Raw genomic sequence first — 26,406 nt, 5'->3', positions numbered from 1 at the left:
TCAAAGGTAAAATTTTAATGGATACACTCTTCACATGGCAGGTTGAAGGGCATGGAAAATCAATCTGGCTGGCAAACTAAAAACAAACCTTTAATGATTATCACCACCGTATTGCTTTCAGTCCAACAAGACATGACTAGAAGCATATCAGAATAAGAACTTTGTCCTTCCTTATTAAAACACCAACCTTCTGTGCAGCATTTTCCTTTTTTCTTCCTCCATGAAAGTCTGAGTAGCTACAGTCCCTTACAGTTCTTAAAACCAAAAACCAATAGGTAGCAGCGTATACCCCAGTCAAAGCTCAGAGGCTTGTGGACACACAAACACACACTTCACGACTGGGTGAGGTTGAGAATCTGGGCACAAGAGGTGTCACTGGATAAAAGTGCTTGCTTAATGTTCCCTAAGAGTTATCTACAGTGAATTCTCTATTCAAATTTATTGCACCCAAAACCAAAACATCCAAAAATTTATAGTCAGGAAAGCAGGAACTAACTTTTGCTATTCAGAAATCTAGACTACTAGAAGCACGAACAATAAATATCTGCAAATGATCACAACTTGGTTTTGAAACTATTATTTCTATGATTAATGCAGTCAATGAACACGATGGACACTAATAATGGAGTCAGTGCATCATGCCTTCTCTCTATAGAAATCTCAAATACTGTGGGTGGACACAGCAATCCCTCTTATAGCCGATCCTTGTTCAATCTTATCTGAACTGCTCAAATCTAAAACTGGCAACCACATAAAGCAAATATAGCAATGGGTCAACTCGGAGCTCTTTTATCACGGCATGCCACCTACACTTCTATTTCTTCTGCTAAAAGAAACACATGCACATATTGCATGTGGAAATTGTTTGAGCGGTTAAATCTTATCCACTTTGACAGTGTATCGTATCAGATCATTAATTTATTTAGCAAACATAAAGTGGAATTAATCACGTTCAAATGAGTGAACTATAAGCACAGCATTCCATCATCTTTGGTTGAGCCCAAGGATTTAGGAGACAAGTCAAGTCCACAACTCTGGGATTTACACATTACATGCATCCTCAGACGCAATCAAGTAAAATCATGTCCTCCTGACGACCTTCCTTTAACTTCAAATCGTGTCGATATAACTGACAGTATTCAAGTAAATATTTGACGCATCATCATCTAAAACAACCATCTGCAGCTATTCCTTTTCTCCCACTCTAAAATCAAACGATGAATAAATATGGGCTGAGGTGATAGTGGTTGTGGTTATGTACTTCAAATAAGAATGCTTTAAAAAAATAAGTGCTTACTTGGCACTTCTCTTGACAGTACCTCGATACAGTTCAGTTGTTAACACCACATCTATGTGCAGTTCAAGGAGCACCTCAGTGGAACATGTGCAGCCAGTGAAGCTGCTGCAGCATCCTCTTCTGCAGCTGCCTTTGAAATTCAAGTCCATCCATATCTGCAGCAAACCCCCACCCCCTCCCCTGCCCTCCCCTCCCCCCCTGCCCTCCCCTCCTCCAGGTGGGATCGTAGTACTCGGACACTGTAATGAGGACGCCACAGCTGCTCAGGTTCAATTAGCTAGCAACTCGCTCGAGTTGAAATAATGGACACATAAATACACTACCTGCTAAGGTAAAGATAGCTTTGCACTGCACCGCTAGGAGTCTTTGTAGTGGGTCCAGGAGACCCATCTTTAGCTCAGTGCAGTGTAGCGAACATAAAGATGGCATGCGTTACATCCTATTAATGCTAGATTTCAGTGTAGACTATGGGGACTGTGTAGTGTGTGTGTTATCATGCTCTGTGAGGGGCTATTATGGCTGGAGTTGGGGGTTGTGGTGGGGTAAAACGATCCAGAGAAGGTTCTAGAGTCTGGAGAAGGGCACGTGGTCGTACATGTCCACCTTGAGCTTGGCCCAGTCGGCGAGGCGCTGTGCGGGGCTCTTGTCCCGCGTGAGGAAGCGGGCGGCCTTGCGGAGCTTCTCCTCGTTGCGCTCCAGGTAGCGCAGGCCCTCGGCTTGCAGCAGGCTCAGCTTCTCCTGCCGGCTTTCGTCCAGGCTGATCTCCTCGGGCATGTGCGGGTTGAAGCGGAAGTAGGTGTTGGCCGGAAGCAGCTCGTCCAGCATGGTGTGCACCTCTGGGACGAGAGAGACAGCAGAGGGTTAGCATGGTGCGCACCTCTGGGTTAGCATGGTGTGCACCTCTGGGTTAGCATGGTGTGCACCTCTGGGTTAGCATGGTGTGCACCTCTGGGACGAGAGACAGCAGAGGGTGTGGGAAACCATGTGGGGTTCACAAGCTTCAAGCTGTTTAAAACTTTACTGATGATTTACTCAGATAAGCCCATCTAGCCCAGCTGTCCAAACACAGGGTTCATGCTGGGTTTCTCCATTTAGCTAACTGCTACATGTGCAGAGCAACAGGCAAAAGCACATACATAGCAAATAAACAAATCAGAGTGCTTTTAACACTCAGCCCTCGGCGTTAAACTATTCAGCTATAATCAAACTAAATCTCCTCGCAGTATAATTAAGCAAATTACATAAACATTTTGACAAGTACATTTTAATGGTATCAAATTGAAAACAAATTGAAAATCCAAAGACCTAAATGCTTGTGTGTTTTCTTTTTGGGTCATTTTTTTTTCAATCAAGCATTCAAGTGAAGAGACACACACACAGACACACAAACACACACACACAGACACACACACAGACACACAAACACACACACACACACACACACACACACACACACAGACACACAAACACACACACACACACACACACACACACGTGATATTTCAGACCACACAGAGAGCACGGAGTGTCTCCAGCGCTGCATGAAGTGGCGTCTGAGCAGCACACAGACACACACACACACACACAGACACACACACACAGACACACACACACACACACACACACACAGACATACACACACACAGACACACACAGACAGACAGACACACACACACACACACACACACACACAGACAGGCCTGGCGTCTGAGCAGGGCCAGAGGTGCTGCTGTTTGTGGCCCATGAACTGAGACCGGCCACCAGCAAGTCCAGACCCTCACCTGCTCCCCTTACATCTAGGGTCACCGATCCAATCACGGCACGGTCATCCGTGGCAGAGCGGTGACCACGCTGCCTCCTTGGGAAATCTTCTGCCTAATCACGCACTAAATGACCCTCGACAGCAGGAAATCCACTCCACTTGCTAAAGAGCCCTTACCCAGCGACGCTTGCTGCATCGTATGTCCAGTAATTGCTCGTTGATTACAACCTGCCTTATAGCCTTTTCATCTTGAGACATACACGGATTAGTTCCATGCGAACATCTTAAATCAATGTGTCGTGACTGAGCTCTGCTACAAATCAAGAGTCAGGGATGTGAGGAGTGTACACGCGAGAGGCTGTGGGCTGGGTCTGTGAGCTGGGTCTGTGGGCTCTGTGAGCTGGGTCTGTGGGCTGGGTCTGTGGGCTCTGTGAGCTGGGTCTGTGGGCTGGGTCTGTGAGCTCTGTGGGCTGGGTCTGTGGGCTGGGTCTGTGAGCTCTGTGGGCTGGGTCTGTGAGCTGGGTCTGTGAGCTGGGTCTGTGAGCTCTGTGGGTTGGGTCTGTGGGCTCTGTGAGCTGGGTCTGTGGGCTGGGTCTGTGAGCTCTGTGGGCTGGGTCTGTGGGCTTGGTCTGTGAGCTCTGTGGGCTGGGTCTGTGGGCTGGGTCTGTGAGCTCTGTGGGCTGGGTCTGTGAGCTCTGTGGGCTGGGTCTGTGGGCTGGGTCTGTGAGCTCTGTGGGCTGGGTCTGTGAGCTGGGTCTGTGAGCTCTGTGGGCTGGGTCTGTGGGCTGGGTCTGTGAGCTCTGTGGGCTGGGTCTGTGAGCTGGGTCTGTGAGCTCTGTGGGCTGGCTCTGTGGGCTGGGTCTGTGAGCTCTGTGGGCTGGCTCTGTGACCTCCTTCCTCCACATCGGCCCTCAACTGAGAGATGGAAATGTGTGGGAGCCTCTGCAATCTGCTGTGTGGTCTCAGAGAGAGAGAGAGAGAGAGAGAGAGAAAGAAAGAGAGAGACAGAAAGAGAGAGACAGAGACAGAGAGAAAGAGAGACAGAGAGAAAGAGAGAGAGAGAGAGAGAAAAAGAGAGACAAAGAGAAAGAGAGAGAGAGAGAGAGAGAGAGAGACAGAGGGGGACTTCTGCAGAGATGGAGAGGGAAAGAGGGAGGCCAAATCTGGCCCGGGAGTGTGTTAAGCTGCGATTTATAAATAACTCCTGTGATTACGCAGCGGGGGAGAAGTTTAATCCCAAACTCAGGAAGTCCGAGCCGAAGGCACACACACAGACACATACAGACACACACAGACACAAACACGTACACAACTGGGTCAAACTTTACTCGGCTGTTTTTCAGCTGCGGTGCAAGGACGTCTCTAGCCCGCTTCGGTGGCGGCGCACAGTGTGCTCACCCACCTTCAGTGTCGGTGGCGCTGCTGATGATGTTGGTGAGCTTGGTCTTGAGGCTGGTGTGGGTGGCGTTGTTCTTGCCCACCGTCTCGAAGCGCCCGGTGCCCAGGGAGACGACGCACTGCAGCGGGGTCTTGGGCCAGAGGCATCTGCACTCGTGGATGGCCAGGGCGGTGGGGTTGTTGATCAGCAGCCCTCCATCCTGCTCAGAGAAAGGGAGGAAGGAAACTACGCTTAACTCGGAGAACAGCAAAGGCTGCCCTCTCAGCAGTTTATATGGACGAGAAGCCGCTGGAGACCATAAACAAGCTGCGGTGGAATGTCACTAGTAATACATGACTTTTGTTTTTACAAAATTGCTCAACATTTCAAAATACTGTGGTTGAGCAAAACATTCTGGTGTCTCCAGAAGAAGCTAACTCTATTTAGTCTGTCCCAGGAGCCGCCCATACGGCATACCCGCGTCACTTCACGCTTGATTTTGCATTGACGCTTCATGTCTTGCCCTCAGCAGTGCCCTGAAGTAAACAGTGGAAAACCCAACAGCGGCCGGGATGCTAAAACCCAACAGCGGCCGGGATGCTAAAACCCAACAGCGCCCGGGATGCTAAAACCTAACAGCGGCCAGGATATGGTGTTATTTTGCTGTGTGAATCCCAGCACTGATGAAAGGAACTCTAACGTGGCGTTGTGCTCGTGTACCAACACTTCACGGTCTGTGCGAGGGAAGAGGCCGCATTAAACATGAAGCGTATCGCACTTCACATCACCACTCTGCTATCTGCTCACTTCAGTGGCACACCCCTGCTGGGCCCTGTCTTGCAAAGCCAGGATGAGAGCGACCTCAAAAGCGACCTCGAAAACACCCCCCCCGCTCCAGAGGCACGATGAGAGCGACCTCAAAGACAACCCCCCGCTCCAGAGGCACGATGAGAGCGACCTCAAAGACAACCCCCCGCTACAGAGGCAGGGCGAAGATGCAGACGACCGTAATATGTGCAACAATACAGCACAACATCTGCACGTGTGACTACAACCACACGATCACACATTCCTAGAGTCTAAAAATGGTTAGATTTGACACTGTATTAGTGTTAGACTGATTAAAGGTCTCATTCACTGAGAAACTGTTTAATATTTGTTACTTTCGAAATACTATAGCTCACTCCAAGTTGCATATGCATGCTGCACGTGAAAATGATCTTCTACTCATTGCCCGCATTAGCCAATGAAAGAAAATACACGGAAAAACAAGCAAATCAGAAAGAGCCCTTCCCAATGACGCCGAAGGGAAACTGATTATTCATGGCCTCGCCCACCTTGGCTTGTGACCGCCTACAGGAAGACTGGAAGATTTTGCGGCTAGGGGATTGTCTCTCTGCAGCTAGTAGGAGCTAACAGCAAGTTGCTAACATGGCGGAAAAAAAATCGTGCCTGTGTTATTTGTGGCAATAACACATCAATGTTGCATGTCTTGCCTTAGAAACGAGTTGAGGAAGAAATGGTTCGGATTTATCGTTGGAACACCACCACCGAAGTAGTGCAACATTAGTTCTGTGTTCCAATCATTTCGACCACACTCACTGCCTACAGTTAGAAAGTGGTTTTGCATCGATGTTCTGAAAACCTGGTTCTGTACTGTCATGACGATCGACCACCAGCTCACAGGCTGTAAGTACAAACAAACTTTTTCACCTAACGTCTGTTACAAAATAGCATGTTCATATTCTTCACGTTAGCATGCATGAAAAGGGTACAAGCTAGGCTTAGGCTAGCCTATATTACAGGAAGCTACACCAGGCACGTAACTGAAGTGTTCTGTTGACGTGTAAAATCAGAGAATGTCTAATAGGAAGGGCTCTGGTAAAATCCATTAGAGGAATGGTCTATTTTCCCAAACGTAGCCTACAGGCCACTAACACGCCAGGTGTAGCTACTTCCATTGATTAGGCCTATTGGAAGCTATTGTTGCAGTAGCCTACATAACGCGAACGGAATGCTTCAGTTACGTGCCTGGTGTAGCTAACGTTACACTCATAAGAAACTGACCACACTACCCAGAGATTTAGCTTGTTGAACCTATAATCTTCTAACCTAAGCGTTAAACCACAAATAATAATATTAGCAATAATATCTTATGCTCAACTAAGTACAGATATTGTTCTAGTCTAAACAGGGAAAATCAAAAACACAATACCCGTGCACTATTAGGCTAAGTTGCTATCACTAGAGCTCAGGTATTTACACTTCAGTCTAATTTATGTCTTCTTGCCATTATTACATTGACCTTTGTAGACCTACAATGATGTTTTGTTTGATTACTTGCTGTTTACTTAGTTTTTTGTATGTCTTCCAGAGCACATCCTCATGTCAGGCTACACAGCTTTCTAGCCTACATTAGGTCATCACGTTAGAAGCAAAGGTTTGTGATCTAACTTTTTTTGTTGTGCTAGTTAGTTTCTAGAAGTCTTTTTCTAGTAGGCTAATACAGGTTCTTATGTGCTTCTTCATGGGTTTCTTCAGGTCACTTTCCACAGGTGTATAAAATCAAGCACCTCGATTATGAATGCAGACTGCATGGTGCTTGATTAATACACCTGTGTAAATGGACCTGATGAAACCCATGAATTGCATAACAGATAGAATTGATATTACCGAATGTCTTCTTGTGGGTGTGCTACTTAGTACATCATACACCTTACCGCAGTCACTAAAATATTTTTGTTTCCATTGTGCCAGTACAGTTTTGTGTAAGAGAGTGAATGTCCTGTGTACTATTAGTATCTTGTAACTTGACAGTAATACACATTTATTTACTTTAGGTACCCAAACAGAATACTTCATGAAAAGTATGAGTATTGATACAAGCACTTCGGATACACCATGGGCATGGGGGCCTGCTACCTCTACTGCCATCAAGCCTGTTCATCCAAGGCCAGCTAGAAGACCTCGGGTTGATCAAGATGAGGAGGAGGATGAAAGCGACATCTCCACAATAACACCTGATGGCTCCACCTATGGCCCAGCGCAATCAAAGAGCAATGTAATAGAATCATCACAGCCAATGAATGTGTTTTGTGTGTTTTCCCTTCGGATCCCCAGGACAATACAAGCCAAAACAACAACTCAGACCTTTTCCCCTAAATAATCCCAGCACCATCTTACAAAGGATCTGTAGGCCAGATGTCTGCATCGTCTGGCAAAAAGAGGACATTGTTAATTCTGTGCATAGTTTGGATGTTCTTGTTTTGTGTTTGCATTATTTTAATAGACTGCAATATTACTATTTGTCAGTGTTTCACAGACCACCTAGCAAAAAGAAAAAAACAGTAGACCTACTTCAACAGTATATTACACAATAGGCCTTCTCACTGAACCACCTTGCTTATTGTCTTTGCACCTTGCTTATGGTGTCAGAGGATTCATATGATTTAAACTGGCATAGGTTACATCAGTGTTGCAGAACTGTTTGGATTTTCATACAAGTTGGTTCAATATTGCAAACAACTCATCTATTATATTTTACCACATCTTCTTGTGGAACACTGGAGATAGCTTGCGGACCACACTTTGAGTACCACTGCTGTATGTAAATATAATAAAGTTATTTATTGAAAATTGACCTGTTTTGTATATTTGTTTTAGGAGTTTCATCAGTTTTTGTCCCTTTTAAGATAAAGGTTTATCTTACCTTTCATATCTTCTGTCTCACAGAGGGCCATAGTCGTCATAGTCGAATGTTTAGTGCATTTTGAAGGGAGTATATTATGCTAAGGCAGACTGGTTCTAATCCTGGGTACAGGGTCATACAGACAACAGGGGTACTGGTGTTGCCCATTTTTCTAACCACATGAGCAATCCCCTTACGAAAAAGTAGCATAGGAATCTTATAGTATTTGGGACAAAATATTATAGTAATCTTATAGGAATAATTATTATAGGAATAATTGGGACATACTGTAGAAGTACTACTAATAACTATAATATCCTGTAAGCGCTATAGTTTTTCTATAGTAGTCTTATAGTACCTATAGTATGTCCAAATACTATAGTATTCCTATAAGATTACTGTAATATTTAGTCCCAAAATACTATAGTATAAGATTCCTATAGTAGGCTACTTTTTCTGTCATACGTGACAGAAAACAACTTGAGTAGGCTAACCTCTGCCAATGTCAGGCTATCAAAGCCATTCTCGTTAAGAAGTCTTGCAGCAAACATTCTCTGCTTCTGTAGGCATTCTGGTACAATTCCAGCAAAATATAGCTAGGTAGGTGTGTTTGCATTTAAATCTATATATATATATATTGGGCTATGACCAAGTGGTCTTTCAATGATAGTATCATGGAATTCAAACCATAACTATCTATTCCGATAGCATTAGCAGGCTAGGTCAGTGGCTGAACTGCATTTAGGGTGCTTACCTGTGTTGTGAAGTAAAATATCTACTAGGAAGATTGCAAAGACTTTTGACTGTGTAAAGAAATAGGTATTTATTTTAAAACGTTTCCAACTGTTTATTACTTGAAAGCAAGATGACGATTGTCACAAACGTTTACCTCTTTTAGGAGAGATTTTAAGCTGACAGGCAATTGTTACCATTCTATTAAACCAACGTTCACCGACAAACGATCAGGAAGCGGTTCTTCTTCCTACTCGGATACTAGGATCAAACACATGAAGTTGTATCTCCGAAGACATTTTGTGCAACAGTTTTGACTCGAGTTTTAGCCAGGTTTTAGCACTGTAAAGTTGAATATGGAGCATAGCACAGGCAGAATCGGATGAGGACGCACTGGAGGAAGCGTCACAGTACTGTTAGCCAATCAGAGGTGAATTCATTAGCATGTCATTAATATTCATGACGAGGCGAAATCCAGTCGTTCCTCCCCGCCCACCTTCCCCACCAAACTAGAACAGCATGAAACAGACGCAGGACAGCATTTTTTTCACCAAAACCGGCTCACAGGGCATTCATCAATACTACAGACCACTGCAAAATTAATGAAAAAACGATGAGATGAGACCTTTAAATTCAGAACAAAAAAAAAAGTCAAATTCAAAAGCAATTTACTTAATGCTACTAGGGTAATAACTTCCATCATCTTCCACTGGGGATCTTTCAAAGACCCTATTGAGTTTCACAGGCGAGGCAGCAGGGAGTTGCTAAGCAGAACTGCACCCAGCACCCTCAGGGGAATGGAGAGACATTCTGAGTAGGCAAGAGTGCTTTCTGCAGGGAGTCTTAAAAAACCAGGAAGGGGGCAAATTCATTAATGGCAGCGTGGACAAGGCCCGCTAGTGAAAGATAGTGAAGGCATATACGAGAGATAGAGGGGAGAAAAGGTGATGAAGACAAGCTAGAAAACAGAAGAGAGCAAGAACGGGCGAGAGCGACAGAGAGAGAGAGAGAGAGAGAGACGAGCAGACAGAGAGATGCCTTAAGGGGTTCCTGGCCCCATCTTTTCCTCTCCCTGCTCAAGCATTGCTGGGGTGTAATGAGAGAGGCCCTATGCGCAGATCCATGTGCGGCTGGTGAGCTCAGCTGCAGGTGGCCACACACACACACACACACACACACACACACACACACACACACACACACACATACACACACACACACACACACACACACACACACACACACACACACACACACACACACACACACACACACACACACACACACACACACACGGCCAGGGACTCTTCATCATGCTGGAGGAACGTCTGGCCTGAGAAATGGAGTGTCCGCCTCAAGGCTCTCATGGGGATGGGGGCAGGGGGGGCAATAACATTGATGCCCCCCCCATGGCATCGGAGCCCAAATGAATTTGGCTCTAAAGAACAGGCCCGCCTCTCAATTTGATCCCCATCTCGGGCTAAAGATGGGGCATGTGGTTTCCAAATCCTCAGAGATGAGACCCAGGCCAGATAAGAGAGCCCTGCCTGTTGCCTCTACACAGACATTGGGAGGTGGTGGTCATGGATACATGGTATTGCACAATGACTACTAAGGTGGAGGAAAAAGTGTAACTGTACAAATATAATCCAACAATAGATTTATCCACTTATTTCAGATTTAATCCTAATCACCATCTCAATTAAGCCTCTTAGTTGTTAATGAGTTCTCTTTCTAATAAGACACAGAAGCATGCAGCTACTGACAAAATAAAAAAACATTTTGTTGAGTGCTGATCTCTTTTAAGCGACACAGCAATTGCTCTCCATTTTGTGTGAATTATTCAACATAGATCCCAATCATTTTAATGGAGACAGCGGTCTTGTGCAGAAAGCCTCCGACATAGCACTCAGTCATTAGGACTCCAGCCTGCAGAAAAGTCAGAGACTGCAGCATCACTCCGGAGGCAGCGGGTTGGTGAGGTGACGTCTGTGTCACCGTGCTTCTGGGACTCTCCTGCCCGTCTGAGCCGTGTAGCGGAGGCGGTGATTCGCCAGATGGACCGCGGCTTGGTACGCCAGCTAATGGGGAATCATGGGAGAGGAGGGCACCTGGAGCGGGAGACCTCCTCCGCCTGAATGACAAGCAGTCAGCGCTTCGCTCATCCCTCTCCTGAACAGTCACTCTGTGGCCTCAATTGAATGGGGGCTTTGGGCTGTATTTAAGGCCAATTTAGGGACAAACCCTGATGGAAATGCAGGCAGCAGAGTCAATGTCCTCTTCATGAGGAGGCTGAAAGGTGGCTTGTTGACAGGAGAGCACCTATATCTGACTTTCCCAGCTCTTTAAGAAAAACTCAGAGCCTCAGACAACTGCACACGAGGCAAATGAGAGAGCTTGAAAAAACTCGACGTGACTAAAGTCTTAATGTCTAATGGCTGCTTGTCTACAAGCAGCACGTTCGTTGATATCAATTGCTCATTTGAGGAGGTCATTTCTGAACAGCTGCAAGATTCAAATGCGCCTCTGGGAGAGACACACAGATGAAGAATGCAAGTAAACAAGAAAGACAGAGTGTCTGAGAGTTTACTCAATGACTTTTTGATAGAGCCAACTCATAACAATGTGGCCCTTGGCTCTCTTTTTTGGCACATTTGTATCTTGCCTTCAGGGATCCATAACTGGACAGCAGCCACTTCCTTTGCACGAGGGGCTGATCTTCTCACATTTGGATGGAGGTGGCAGAGTTTAGGGGGTGAGGGTCAACTTTGAAACAATGATCTACTTAGGGTAATCTGCACAAGTGTTTGCCACACACAAACCCCAACCTAAGCTGCCCATCAAACTCTCAGCATGACGCAGGCCATAGGTGGTTTCCTTCCAAGAGGATTTGCAGTCCTAATGCCACTCTCACTTGGTTGAGCTGCACAGCCAAAAACACTGTACACTTGCGGATCAGCATGCCTGAAGACATGTTAGCAAACCCTACTGAGGCACACTGTCACCACCCCTCCCCACACCTTGAGGCAAGTATGAGCCTTTGATACATAGAGTCAGATCCACTGCTATTTAGTGATTAAAAAAATAGGGCAGTAAAAGGAAACCAGTGTGTTTATCCTCCACCTTCCTGCTTGGACTAATTGCTGAAATAGACAGATCCTTGGCCTACCCCTTAGGCACTTACCAATGGTTCCATAATCAGCCTCTTTAATTTCCTCTGGTCTCACTAAAGCGAGATCTCAATTAATTAGGCTGTTCCACACTACACCTGTGGGACCTGGGTCCAGCAGGAAGCTTCAGTCATTAAGATATATGCTATGATCACAATGATCCATCCTACACGCTTCAAGACTTTGTGTTTAAACTAGTGTGGTTAGAGTCAATGCATCTATATATTTGCAGGAGCATGCTCCAGGAAAATTTAGCAATCCAGTCAACCCTGAAAAGATTCAAGGGGCGAAAATGTGGCTTCGTTGAGATGGAAAAGCGGGTGATGTTATCACTGTGGCTGGTTGTCACTAATGAAAGCCATTTCATGGCTCAGGGTACATAATCGGCAGCAAACCCTGATAGCCAGCCAAGCCTGGAAGTGAGGAGAGCGCCTCTTCAACCCCTCTCTCTATCTGCCCCCTCCCCCCACACCATGTGTACAGAGAGGCCTCTTTGAGGTCTGGGGAAAAGGGCTTTGAGGAGGAACAATTACAGCACAAAGGACAGAGGTCTTCTCAAACCCACACCAGCGGCACTGCCCGACTCAAACTGTATAAACTGAGCCTCCGTTAGCAATTAGTACCTAACATTTCCCTTCTCCCTTCATGCCTTTGGACTGAGCTTGGCAAGGAAAGGTTCGCCTATTGCCATGGTTTACAAAATGCTGAATGACCATTCCCAGGATCAGCTTTATATAATACAGCGATAATAGGATGTTTCTGCACAAAATAAAGCCATTGTTTGGGAACTTGAATTGGCTTGGCATGAATTTGTAAACACAAGGTTGAACCGCTTCCTAAGAACCAGACTTTGAATTTCCCCTGGGGATCAATAAAGTATCTATCTATCTATCTATCTATCTATCTATCTATCTATCTATCTATCTGACTGAACCTCATCAACCAAAATGCTAACAGTCTGAGATGACAAGGTGGCTCCCTCCGAGAGCCAGCACAGATCTGATGAAGCAGAGCCTACCAAACACATTCCTAGCAATCAACCCAAAGCTGTTTCTTCCTAAATGCCTAAGTATGATGGACATCTCAGGCTCGCGCCTTCTCATGACCGGAGGTCTCCACGCCATATTATGTAATTACCCCGACGGCTTCTCCTTCACAACCTTTGACCCTGGTTGCCAAAGGCTCGTAATGAGGTTCAAGTTGCCATTCCAGCCACAGAATGGAAGGGGGTCCCATCTGCCTGAGAGCCACAGACACTGCCCTCAGGCAGGAGAGGCAATGGGGGCAATGGGGGCTGTGTTCTGGCCACCCTGGTGGGCTGTAGCACACAACATTAAAGCAGTGAATCATTCTTGGCTGTGTCGCCCAACTCAGATCAGGGAGGAAGCCCACAATCCCAGAGCCTTACGGCCGTCTTGCTAGCTCACACCATGTTGAAAGCCAGGAAATGCAGCTTTCCTTCAGACCTCAGCCACCAGTGCTGCCAAGCAACAGTCCATTCATCACTCATCACTTTCCAAGGAGAGCAGTATTTTAGAGGGAACATGACTTCCCATTTGCACCGTTTAGAGCTATTGCTCTGTGTAGTAGAAAACAACCAAACAAACCATCTAGCACATCTCTACCAGTGGAAGACAGGAGATGATGCTGAGAGGCTCAACGAGCAGTCAAAGTGGGAGCTCATTTGAGTGTTTGGTGTCTCAGTATTGCTCATAGTGCAACATCACCACAGTGTCAAAGTAATTTCTCTGTTCATACAGAAACAAAAATCTTAATTCTGGCCAAAACATATTTTAGAGGAAAATCTGGAACAAGCATGGGTGTAATAATAATAATAATAATAATAATAATACATCTTATTTGTTATAGCGCTTTTCAAAGCACCCAAGATCACAAGGTAGGTAATATGCACACAGATGAACTGTAGCTGCCAGCTCGAGACCTTGCAGATGGCCCAAGATTAGGGCTGGGACAACGCGTCGACGTAATCGATGACGTCGATGCAAAAAATACGTCGACGCAAAATATGTGCATCGATTCGTTAAGCATAATGTGTGCCTCTAAATATTTTAAATTTTACACCTTCAGTGTTTCCCATAAGTTGACTAATCTGTGGCTGGGGGCCACGAAATCATTGAGCTGCGCTTTTCACGTACGCAGCCTTTCCTTGCCCCGGCTACTCTCTCTTGTAACGAGCCCGCTGCCCCTCCTCTGCATGTGCATTTAACAAAATATTCAGGATTGTTGAAGGATTGTTGTTGCCACATAGAAGCATTGCATAGAACACGGCGGGCTAAATTGCTATTAAATCAGCTTAGCATCGTGACCATGCTGCGCAAATTTGTTCAAAACTGCTGCATTAAAGTTAACTCTACTTAGTTTGGTCTCCTCAATGTACTATGTTGTAATGAGACCTTAGCGAAGTTATGCAATCAAGCAGTATCTCAAAGCTAACGTTAGAATATTGTTTGGATGTTGAGTTTAGCATGCTTACAGCTGTTTGTCAATTTCGTTATTCATTTAGTCACTCATTTTATTGACTCTGACACTGAATGTTTGCAAAATCCCGATGTAAATAGAAAAGTGTTTGTCCCAAGGAGAAGTACGAACCGTTATTTGAACTAACTATGTTATGAATTGCATCCACACATCAGCAGCGTTTTAACTGTGTTAATGTTAATTGCAAGGATTCCCTCACGAACGTCGTCTTAAAGTGACAGGCACTCAATTAGACTTATACACTACTGAACTGAATGCTACCTCTGACTAAGAATGTATTACTTTGCACTTGTATAGTCTTTATTTTGGAATCTTAAGAGCAATAAACATATATTCCAATGTTAAAGAATTCCTGTTTTTTTCATTCAGAGATGTAAATCAACATGTATAAGTTGCTATTAGTCAATTAATAGGGGGGGAGATAATCGAATCGAAATCGAACTGAAAAAATTAATCATTACATTAATCGATGCATCGAGAAAATAATCGCTAGATTAATCGTTTAAAAAATAATCGTTTATCCCAGCCCTACCCAAGATGGACACCTACTTGTACATATAACCTGTCCAATAACAAACAACACAACAGCTTTCTTAATTTGGCTCTCCTCAGACTGCTGCTCAAGTAATAAGAGGCTGCCACCACATATTATGTGTGTGATCTACTGATGAGCAGTAGTAAGCCTGGCGGTGCACTACAACCTGACATCATTCATTCGCCACTCAAGAGCGAGGGCACAGTAACGTCCCGATTCCTTCGGGTTGCCCTGGCAGGGCTCCATGGCAACCATTGAAATCCCGGCTTCTCCATGCGGCCCTGGCAGGAGCACAGTGCTTCACTTCCTCCAACCGCTGGTCATTCAGCATGGGCACTGGCGAGTGACTCGATTTATAATTCAAAATCACAACTTGTGAGCCACTGAATGGACGTGGGCATTTTCAAGGGGACGCTGAACAATTACTGTGAAAAAAGATGTTGAAAGAGATTGTTCAAAAAGTGTCACTCCACTGCACCATGGCCCATCCTTACTTACTCAACAGAATAGGTTCAACTTCGCATTTATTAGACGCAGATGTTGAAAACAAGCTTTTTACACTGGACACAATGGGGGCCTTTATAGAGCGCTAGATGGAAGCGGCGCACTCTGTAGGCGACGGTGGAAAAGGCCACGATGACTCCCTCCACAGAGAATCCTTACATCATCGAGCCGACGATATGGCTATGCTTGGCTGGACCAGTGCCATTTTTTCAGAGAAGAAAGCCTTAGGGACACTGGATGCTGAGGACATGGAGCCTTTGCTTGTAAAGGGAACTCGCTGTCTTTCATGGATGCGTAGACCGCGGAGCTAAACGCCTGGGCGAGAGGGGAGGTGGCGTGGGAAGAGGGGGGCACCCAACAGCCGGCTGACATGCCAGCCTGAGCACCCTGAATAAGAGGAGAAGGACAGGGAGGGGGAGTCCAGCCTGGCAGAGCAGACAACACGTGGGGAGGGGGTCCGGAGGATGGCCAGAGGGATTCCTGGGAACTGCTCTCCCAAGATGTCTGTGTGTCATTCTCCTTGTGTCTTGTTTGTGAATGAGACGACGGACAAACGAGAAACTCCTCACGTGAGATCATAGGATCTGAGGAGCTATAGCAACAGATTCGGGATAAACACTAGAGTTGCACACAAAGTTCAGTCACAGTTTCACCATTTTGAAAACTGGCTGAATAGGGATTTAACTGTGAAAATGTTTTGTGTGAGAGCTCCATTTCACCACAACATGCTTCTCTGTTCAAAAAACATCATTTGTGACAAACTTCATCTCAACTCTGTTGTGTTCAAAATGTCACAAGCCCGATATGTCAATCATTTGCATCTCTCATGCATCTCTGGAAGAACTTGAGACAAAGAGGCAGCAGAGACCTCTGGGAGATGATCCTCCCTCCACCCGGGAATCTCAGCATCAGCCATTCTCTTTCATTCCTCTAGAAGGAACTCCGGTATAGACAAGCATGCTGCTCCTCAATTAAAAGCACCGGCAAACAGCATCACATGCATACAGCATCCCCTCTTTGAAGTGCCACACTCTTCCCAGTCACTGGAGGAGGGCGCAGCCAGTAATTAACACATCATTAAGCATGTCTGGGTAAAGCCTGAGTGATAGCACATATAGGGTTCCTGTTCCTCAATGTCCAGTGGCGCAGTACAAACAAACAAACAAAGCATTTCAGGCGGCGCAGCAGTGAGCGCCAATCAAATCCGCCTGCAAAAAGCACTCAGACATGTTCCCGTCTCTGCCGTTCCTCCATAATGAGCCGTTGTACTTCACTGCCGGTAAATAATCTGTGAGCTTCTATTGATCTGTAAAATGCATCGGAGTGGTAAGCTCCATCCCATTGGTTAATTAAGGCCAGGTGCATTATGTTGAGTGTTCCCCTCCATCCCTTCAACAGCAAGATAGCATCCTGACCATGCATGCTGACAGAGTAATCCTGGGCTCCATTACTTCTACCCTGCTGATGGGTTTAGTCATGTTCCAGTGATAACGACTCTTCAGAGCGAAAGCACGTGTCATGTGGAGAATCAGCAATTTCTCAAGGACTTCCATATGATACGCATCATCATAAACCATTCACATGCGTTTTATTTTAAAACATAAATAAAAATAATAATAACATTGAGCATTGTGAAAATACCACAAAACTGACAGTTTGCGTGCAGACAGATTAAGTTCTCTGGAAGGGGCTACACAAATAATTTATCCAGCATGCATCGAAGCTGACCATTCAGGTTTAATCACTCAAAAAGCTTCTCTCCCCCTCCCCGCTTTACAGTGAGGATTAGATAGATAGATAGATAGATAGATAGATAGATAGATAGATAGATAGATAGATAGATAGATAGATAGATAGATAGATAGATAGATAGATAGATAGATAGATAGATAGATAGATAGATAGATAGATAGATAGATAGATAGATAGATAGATAGATAGATAGATAGATAGATAGATAGATAGATTCTTTACAGTGAGGATCAATTAGGTGCCTACCTGATGTAGATCTCCACCCAGGCCAAACTCCTGAATGCTTTACAGTGAGGATCAATTAGGTGCCTACCTGATGTAGATCTCCACCCAGGCCAAACTCCTGGAAGTAGCCTGGCGCGGCGGACGAGGCGCGGATAGCTTGCCACAGCTTGTACTGGCAGCCCCCTCGGTAGTGGGAGCGGACGCCTGGGGGCATGCTGTAGTTCCGGAACACATACGCCTTCAGGGGGGTCCCGCGATTAACCACAGTGCTCACTGCTGACAACTGGAGCAGGGACACAGCACAGCACTGATCACCGGGAGTCTCAGCGACACAGCACAGCACAGCACTGATCAGTGAGTCTCAGGTCACACACACACACTTCCGTCTGAGAGCTTAGGGCTCCTTCTAATTATCAACCACGAGGATGTGTCTTAAGATGAAAGCAACAATCTTTGTTCTGCAAGATTAACAAAAACTAACTCCAAACACAAATTCAGCTTCATAAATCAATTCTCACCTTTGGGCAGTCAGGGCTCCTTGCCGTTTCCACCATGAGATCCAAACCCAATTTTTCTCTGTGAAAGGAACAGTGGGGATGCAATGTAGTAGTGGTAGCACGATCAAATGTGAGAGAAGCGATCCAGACGATCATGATTAAATCTTATGCTATTGATTTAGTTATGTAGTGTTCTAAAAGAGTTCTTTTTAGTTACTGGGTTCTAAGGCTGGCTTGTTATTGATTTAGTTATGTAGTGTTCTAAAAGAGTTCTTTTTAGTTACTGGGTTCTAAGGCTGGCTTGTTATTGATTTAGTTATGTAGTATTCTGAAAGAGTTCTTTTTAGTTACTGGGTTCTAAGGCTGGCTTGACTCACTTGAGGATGTTCTCCCAGATCTCACTGTCATAGAACGCATGACTCCAGACCATCTTCCCCGTTCCCACTATGACATTTTGTTTGAAGACATCAGAACCCAGCTTCCTGTAGAGTTCCTCACATTCGCTCAGTGGCATCTGAACCACAGCCAGCAAAAAGCCCAGGATAGCACCTAAGGACACGGATACACACACACACACACACACACACACACACACACACACACACACACACACACACACACACACACACACACACACACACACACACACACACACACACACACACACACACACACACACACACACACACACACACACACACACACACACACACACACACACACAATAATACAAACAATTATTGAGAAATCACCTTTACAGAGTAGCACTGGCAAATCTGCTTCCCCATTTGCCACCTGGTCAGTCGGCTGCAGGGATGAGGGCTCGAGGCTTAGGATGCAATAACAATGGGGACCATAATTGTCTCATGTACACACTGCAAGGACATTAATTCTATTGCAATTCCCTCAATGGGTGGGATTAAAGACGGCTACCATACATTACATGGTTGCTACTCCCGTACAACGACCACTAGTACAGTATTACAAAACACCCCTCTCTTAAAGCAGTGGCCTTTATGGCAACTGGAATGGGTTGAGGGATAAAGGCAACACATGAATCATCCATCACAGGCTGCCACTGCCTCACATGTCACGGCCGCCTGCCCCTGAATGGAATGCAGCAGACGACTAACTCGCCGCCATTACCTGCTTTCCCCCCCTTTCCCCAGGTAGCTCTGCTATATGAGGGGCATGTCCTGCTGCATTTCCACATCAGATCCCCAGGTAGCTCTGCTATATGAGGGGCATGTCCTGCTGCATTTCCACATCAGATCCCCAGGTAGCTCTGCTATATGAGGGGCATGTCCTGCTGCATTTCCACATCAGATCCCCAGGTAGCTCTGCTATATGAGGGGCATGTCCTGCTGCATTTCCACATCAGATCCCCAGGTAGCTCTGCTATATGAGGGGCATGTCCTGCTGCATTTCCACATCAGATCCCCAGGTAGCTCTGCTATATGAGGGGCATGTCCTGCTGCATTTCCACATCAGATCCCCAGGTAGCTCTGCTATATGAGGGGCATGTCCTGCTGCATTTCCACATCAGATCCCCAGGTAGCTCTGCTATATGAGGGGCATGTCCTGCTGCATTTCCACATCAGATCCCCAGGTAGCTCTGCTATATGAGGGGCATGTCCTGCTGCATTTCCACATCAGATCCCCAGGAGATCTGCTATATGAGGGGCATGTCCTGCTGCATTTCCACATCAGATCCCCAGGTAGCTCTGCTATATGAGGGGCATGTCCTGCTGCATTTCCACATCAGATCCCCAGGAGATCTACACGTTATGTAGAGGGTGGTGGCACGACCCCTCACTGGGCAAGCAGCAGCCCAGGAGCCCAGCAGAGAGAGAAGAGAAGGGAGGGAGGGGGAGAGAGAGAGGGAGAGAGGGGGAGAGAGAGAGAGAGAGAGAGAGAGAGAGAGGGAGAGAGAGGGAGAGAGAGAGGGAGGGGGTGAAGGAGAAAGAAAGAAAGAAAGAAAGAAAGGAGGATGGCCAGCATGATAAAAAAGAAAGAAAGGTGGCCATCCTGATGATAGCGCTCAGACAGATGTGTCCCAGATGTACGCTCAATGCTCAACCACGAAGAAGATTACGCACAGTGTCCAGTTCTCTCAAAGGCTGCACTACAGACATGAAAAAGGGCAGGCCGACTGGTACAACACAAGGGCCAAATGATGAGATGAGTTATCTTCAATTCTGACAACCACTCATTTTCTTCCCATCTTTGACAAGCAATTGCAGTTCACTTGAAGCAGAGGTGGTGAAAAGAAAATACACAGTGCCCCCCAGTGGCGGAATAAAGCAGCGCTGCAAATGCCAAAAGATCATGGGGGAGTTGATCACTTTTAATTGAAATGATTTCCTGATTAAACTGATTCAGACAGAGGTAAGTTGAGAAGATGCATTTAAAACATATACTTGTAGAGCCTTTTAATTAAAGTCTGGAGAAACAAACGTAGAACAAATCTCCAAAATCTACATTTTTATAAACAAAACATGAATGTGTTCTGCTATCAGGACTGTGTAACATGGAATACTGAGCACTCATCGTATTTAATGAAACAAAAACCCAAAAGTAAACGGGAAAAGCTTTAGTGGCTTTGGCACCCAAATGGCCACACGGCCCTGACAGCCCTGACAGCGTGCATAGGACTAGAGATTAGGGTTTCCACTCTGTGCTGACGTGACAGCATGCACAGGACTAGAGATTAGGGTTTCCACTCAGTGCTGACTGACAGTGGCCTGAAATGGGGCACTGGGAGGAGGACTCATCTAAGGTCAGTGGAGAGTTCTTTTCCAGCATGTGTGTGTGTGTGTGTGTGTGTAACACATATGTGCAACATACCTGTGCTGACACCACAGATGTAATCAAACAGCTGGTAAATGGGTTTCCCTGTGAGGGCTTCCAGTCTGAGTAACGTCTGCAGGGCAATGAGCCCCCTGGGGTAGTTAGACACACACACAGACACACACAGACACACACAGACACACACAGACACACACACACACACACCCACAAAGATACAGATACAGACAATGAATGTGTAGAACAGGCCATAATCTTTTACAATTTCCAACTGCTGAGAGTCTACACCAAACACCAAACACACAGTGCTGTGTGCCTACCTTGTGCCCCCTCCATCGATGGACAGCACGCGTATGCCCCGCCCCTTAACCGGGTCAATGTAGCCGACCAATGCCAGGGCCTGCCTGACGGAGGCCTGCAGGGCGGGGTCTGTGGCCTGACGGAGGCGGAGCAAGCACGGGATGGCCTTCTCCTGAAATTACAGCACCATCAACACTTTCAGCTCTCACACCAATGGGCACAAATTATATACTGGACACCAACCAAGAAGGTAGAATCAGAATGTAGAGAATGTAGAATCAAGAAGGTAGAATCAGAACAACAGAAAGGGTATGATTAGGTCATCTTACACTTTTCAAATTCAGAATACACTTCAACAAAATATTCTGCCCACCTCTGCCATTATGGGTTGGCCTACGGTGTACTCTGCCCTATGCACAGGATACTGCATCATTTACTGATGATATATGTGATGTAGGCTAGATGCCTATTGCACTATTCAGGATAGTGTGACATGTTCAAGCCATGTTATCTCTAAAGCCAAAGGCTAAATGTACAGAGGGCTGATGACACATATGCAAGCACCTGAGATAAGCGAGACCTGGTTTCTTAAAGAGACATTACATCTTAAGAGCCCTACAAAGCCCAGCACAAGATAAACATATTGACAGTAGGGATTTGAATGACCTCAGCTCATTCTACATGAAAAAAGGCTTTCTGGGATTTCCAGTGGAAAGAAAAATACCATGAATGAAGTCTGTAAGACTGTAATGACGTAGTCCAAAGCATATTACCCTCCATCACCCACACCCACGAGTCTTTAAGACTGTAATGAAGCATATTACCCCTCCATCACCCACACCCACGAGTCTTTAAGACTGTAATGAAGCATATTACCCCTCCATCACCCACACCCACGAGTCTTTAAGACTGTAATGAAGCATATTACCCCTCCATCACCCACACCCACGAGTCTTTCAGTGCATTGATATGCGTAAGTGGAAACCTGCATTTCTTCAGTTCACCACTAGAATAATCAAACTACTCTACACTCCTTTTTTATATTAAATTACAGGAGAAAATTATTAGAAATTCAAGGTCAAAAGCAGCAATGTCACTTGAAAGAGAACAAAGGCCACTCAACAGTGCAGCCATGCAGATAAGGGCCTTGTCACTTCTGTTCCCACAGCAACACTGACATTTGAGAAGGCATCTGACAGTCACATCACACCAGTATAAATAGAACATTAGCACGCAGTCCCACTCTTCCCAGCACAACAATGCTTTACAACACTGGCCAAGTTTAACAATAGTGCCAAGCAATGTGTTCCACGGTCACGTTTCCTGATAAAATGGTCTTTCCGGAGAGAATGACCAGTGTGACAAGTTTGACATAACACATCACGGTGTGGTGCTACTGTCTGGGGTCATTCATAGGCCTGACATGGCAGGTTTCACATGTACTCATGTAGCATTTGTGCTAGCGTGCTAGCGTAATACCTTAACTGCCACTACTCTTGTCTCTGGAAACTCCATCAGGTGGTAGTTGAGGTCCTCCACCCGGCTGATGTAGATTCGTACATCGATCGCTCGGTGCAAAGCCCGAACTAGTGCTCTGGTCCGATTGTCCACGCTCACCCTGGCAATGATCTGTAAGAGGTATACACCCAGTTAATGTGGGACATATAGAACTAGTACAGGGGAACTAGGGGCCTCATGTTTGCTTACACAGCCTAATTAGAGATATGACCTAATGTGACTCTGGGAAATGTAGGCCAATGTCATATCAGTATTTAGAGGCAACACAGAGAAGGACAAAGAGTTCACATGTTGTTTTGGTCTGAGAATAACAGGTACAGTTTGTAAATACTTCTCGTCAAGACAACTGAAAATAAAGACCGGCTATACCATACCTGTCAACCCCTCCGTTTTTCCCGGGTTTCTCCCATATTTCAAGGTCATCTCATCAATTTCAACCGTTTTGTCATAGGCTAAAACCTGGCAACCCAAAACCCAAATAAGGAAGCGAGTGCCGACTGCGCAGCCTGAGTCTCGTCGTAAGCAAGCGGGCTAGTTGAATGGCCTACTCCAGAACTAGCTGTTGTGAAATTGTTGGGAATTTAATTGATTAACACATTACATAAACTGTTATTGAGTGTTGTTGATACACTGAACTTGTGCCCTCGGAACCAAATCTCACAGCTTTGGAGTTTTGGAAGTAGGCTGCAGGCAGGCAGCTGGTGGATACATAACTGGCATTCGTAAGGTAATGGTAAGGTAAAAGCAACGACCGAAATGCAGTGTTGAAACACGTGTATGAAACGCATTAAATATGCAAACACAGATCCGGTTTAAACACTGATCATCCACCCCCCCCCCCGAAAAAAAATCTCCCGTTTTTGGAAAGCTAAATGTGGACAGGTATGGGCTATACTGTTAGGGCTTATTATATTAATCATAGGCTCATGAATAAGATTGTTATGTGAATTCCATCAAAATAGTAGCCTGGCTAACACCAGACCTCATTTCATTGAGATTGGGGTCTGTGTGCATGAGCAGCATATTTATAAACAGAGAGCACTTACTCAACATGTTAGTCTATTAAAAATACTAAAATAACATTTCTAGTAATCAATAGTTTTTTTTCATGGACTTCTAAGAAAATGAGTCATTTTCATGTAAAAAATCTACCTTGTCTGAAAGAAAGAAAAGGAGTCACTCTAAATATATTCCAAGACATAGCCATGATGCCCATGGTTTATTTGTGAGATTAAATGAACCAGTCCACAAACATATGACCCAACGCCACATGCGGATCAGTCCACAAACATATGAGCCAACGCCACATGCGGATCATATAACTCTTGCTGGCAAGCCATCTATGGCATGTTACCTCCATAGATTTGGCCTTCCTTTAAGTCCAAGGGATATGTTACTGAGAAACTCTACAGTGTCTTGTTCTGAAGTATTGTGATTCTGTGAAAGCACTTGGTTGGCATGTGTAACTTAAGAGCTAGGATGACAGCAATTTAAAAATTTAAATACACACTGCTGTCTAACACTTCTAGACTGAACAGTTTGTACCATCATGTTGAGCTAGATCAAATCTATTCCATCTCAACCATCATGACCTGGTGAATGGCATGTTTTCATCACTTACCCTCTCTCTCTGCAAGAGAAGCCTTTTGGCCTTTTCTTCAGCAGCCTTCTGTTCCTTGTTCTCAACCACTTTCTTCTCTTTAACAACATCTACTTTAGGGGCAGCGTCCTTCTCAGCTTCGACGGCTTTTGCCTCTGTGCGAAACTTAGGAACAAGGGGGGTAATGTAATTCCCCACAAAGGCTTGAACCGAGGGTGCCGAATAGGACAGGTAGTGGCTCAGACCCTTCTTTGGAGAGGGAGGGGTGCTTGGAGAGGCGAGACTGGTTTGGCTGGGAGATAGAGGTGATGCTGTGTGGTCCTTGTTTTGCTCTGGCTCCTCAGTAGTAGGTTGGCTAATGCCATCTCCAAGTTGAAGCTGCTTTTCTTCAGTGTCTGTTGCTCCCTTCGTGGTGCTACCAAAGTATGCATTGATATGATGGGCTACATAGTTGTAGGTATCATCCAAATTGACTGCAAAAGTTCCAGGATGAAAAAGTGGAGTGGCTGGTTTAGGGGCAACCTTGCTCTTGGAGCTGATGTCTGCATTGCGAGGAGGAGGCCTTTTATTTGAGTTAGCTTGAGCGGGTGAATCTCCTGGAGGCTTTGGCCTCTTTTCCTCCACTTCGTGGTCAACTGCAGCAGCAACTGTGACAGCCGGTTGAGGGGGCAGCGCGGCGGAGGCTGGGGGGGCGGAGGCGGCGGCGGTGGATGCTACGCTCCCCTTCTCTTCCACCGGTGCCTCTTGACTGGACCGGACATCCTTACCCTCTTGGGCGGGTTTGCGCCGTGCTATCTTGGCAAGGAGGTCCGACTGGGTCCCGCTCACTGCTTTTGAGACTGACTCCAAAGTGGTCCTTAGGCGTGACATGCAGTGACTCAGATCGGCTGATCCGCTGAATCTGGACGTGCTGAAGTGGGCGATGCAGGGGTACACACCAAGTCTCTGTCTGAGAGAGCTAGCTTTGCACAGCCATGCCTTGCATACTCGGCTTTTCAGGATCGGAGTGTGCATCCAGCTGATACGGCTAGCTCTGTGGCCAAAGGGGCATTTTGCATGAGGCTTGTGAAATGGGTTTAGAGCAGCGGAAATTACAATGGTCAGGGGCCTCTGGCCTTGTGTATGCCCCAAGTGGACAGCCCTGTTTAGAGAAAACACACAGGTATCCAGAACCCATCTAACGGTCATGTCTCATGATCTTTTGTGGGCAGTACAGGCTGTGGTGTTCTTGTAACCACGAACATCATTGTGTCATTCCAACTAAACCAAACATCTGGAAGAAACAGAAAACAGATCAGCATCATACGTTACATTCAACATAATTAATGGACACTGACCATAACTGAAATAGGCTAGACTCTTGCTCTCTCATGAAAGAATGACGTTGTGCTAATGATAATTAGGCGTTGCCTGACTTTACGTTACATAACCGACAGCACCTGTCAACGTTGTAGAAAAGCTTAACCAAGTTAACCGTTCAGTCCACAAACTTTGAAGGCGGGATTGAGATAATGACTGAACGGCACCTGCGCTCTGTCGGTTAAAATACAGCATTACATACATACTAAAATAATTCAGATGCACAGCATTTCTGTACGACTTAAAATAACACATTTTCTTAAAGCTGTAATGCTAGCTAGCAAGCAAGCTGAGAGTAACACAACAGCGAGGTAACGTTAACACACAACTGGTGTTGAGACTAAATAGCTATAGTAACGTTATTGTTATTGTTTAGGACTGTGAAGATTGTTAACGTCGTTTGACTATAGTATACCTTCAGGAGAGTCTTTATAGAGGGCTACAAAGCGGCAACAACACAGAAGGCAAGTTTATGTGTATTTAGCAGTTAGCAATCAGTTACCTACGCACGAGTTAGGGACACAAGAACAGGTTTAAGCGAGTAACTAATATTTAAAAAAAAAAAACACTTTAATGAAGTTACATACCAGAAAATGTATATGTGTTTAATTGCATCCATTTACCAAAATATGGTAAAGTCGATTCAAACTCACAGCTTCTGTCAACGTTTGTGGGCTAGCTAGGTCATTGCGGTAAGAATGCTTCCCGTGAAGTAAAAACAGAAAAACATTGATCACGTGCTTGGGCTGCAAGGTTGGATTGGCTTCTGGCAGTCTGCCCCT

General features: G+C 45.6%; 1 protein-coding gene and 1 long non-coding RNA gene across 3 annotated transcripts; one reads left to right on the top strand and one right to left on the bottom strand.

Moving 5' to 3' along the window:
- On the bottom strand, positions 1–26,406 carry LOC143109347 (calcium-independent phospholipase A2-gamma). 2 transcript variants are annotated; one of them, XM_076272050.1, is made up of 10 exons: positions 26,212–26,406; positions 24,287–25,538; positions 22,627–22,776; positions 21,168–21,319; positions 20,887–20,981; positions 18,417–18,588; positions 18,061–18,118; positions 17,631–17,825; positions 4,462–4,657; positions 1–2,133 (listed from the first exon to the last, which is right to left on the bottom strand). In XM_076272050.1, exons 2-10 carry the CDS (start codon positions 25,451–25,453, stop codon positions 1,862–1,864), a joined length of 2,457 nt encoding a protein of 818 aa, XP_076128165.1. In that variant the 5' UTR covers positions 25,454–25,538; positions 26,212–26,406; the 3' UTR covers positions 1–1,861. The 2 variants fall into 2 exon arrangements, with proteins under 2 accessions (XP_076128165.1, XP_076128175.1); XM_076272060.1 differs by having other exon boundaries at positions 26,248–26,406.
- Positions 5,903–8,112, top strand: LOC143109356 (uncharacterized). Its single transcript, XR_012983836.1, has 3 exons — positions 5,903–6,126; positions 6,812–6,877; positions 7,278–8,112. It is a non-coding gene; the product is annotated as an uncharacterized LOC143109356 (long non-coding RNA).

Source organism: Alosa pseudoharengus, unplaced genomic scaffold (genome assembly GCF_046254945.1).
Source record: "Alosa pseudoharengus isolate Yale_2024_CS ecotype anadromous, Long Island Sound unplaced genomic scaffold, YU_APseudo_1.1 YU_APseudo_1.1_scf_10, whole genome shotgun sequence".
Taxonomy (NCBI): Eukaryota; Metazoa; Chordata; class Actinopteri; order Clupeiformes; family Clupeidae; genus Alosa; species Alosa pseudoharengus.
Note: the sequence above shows the minus strand (reverse complement) of the source record. Positions and strands in the feature narration are given on the sequence as shown.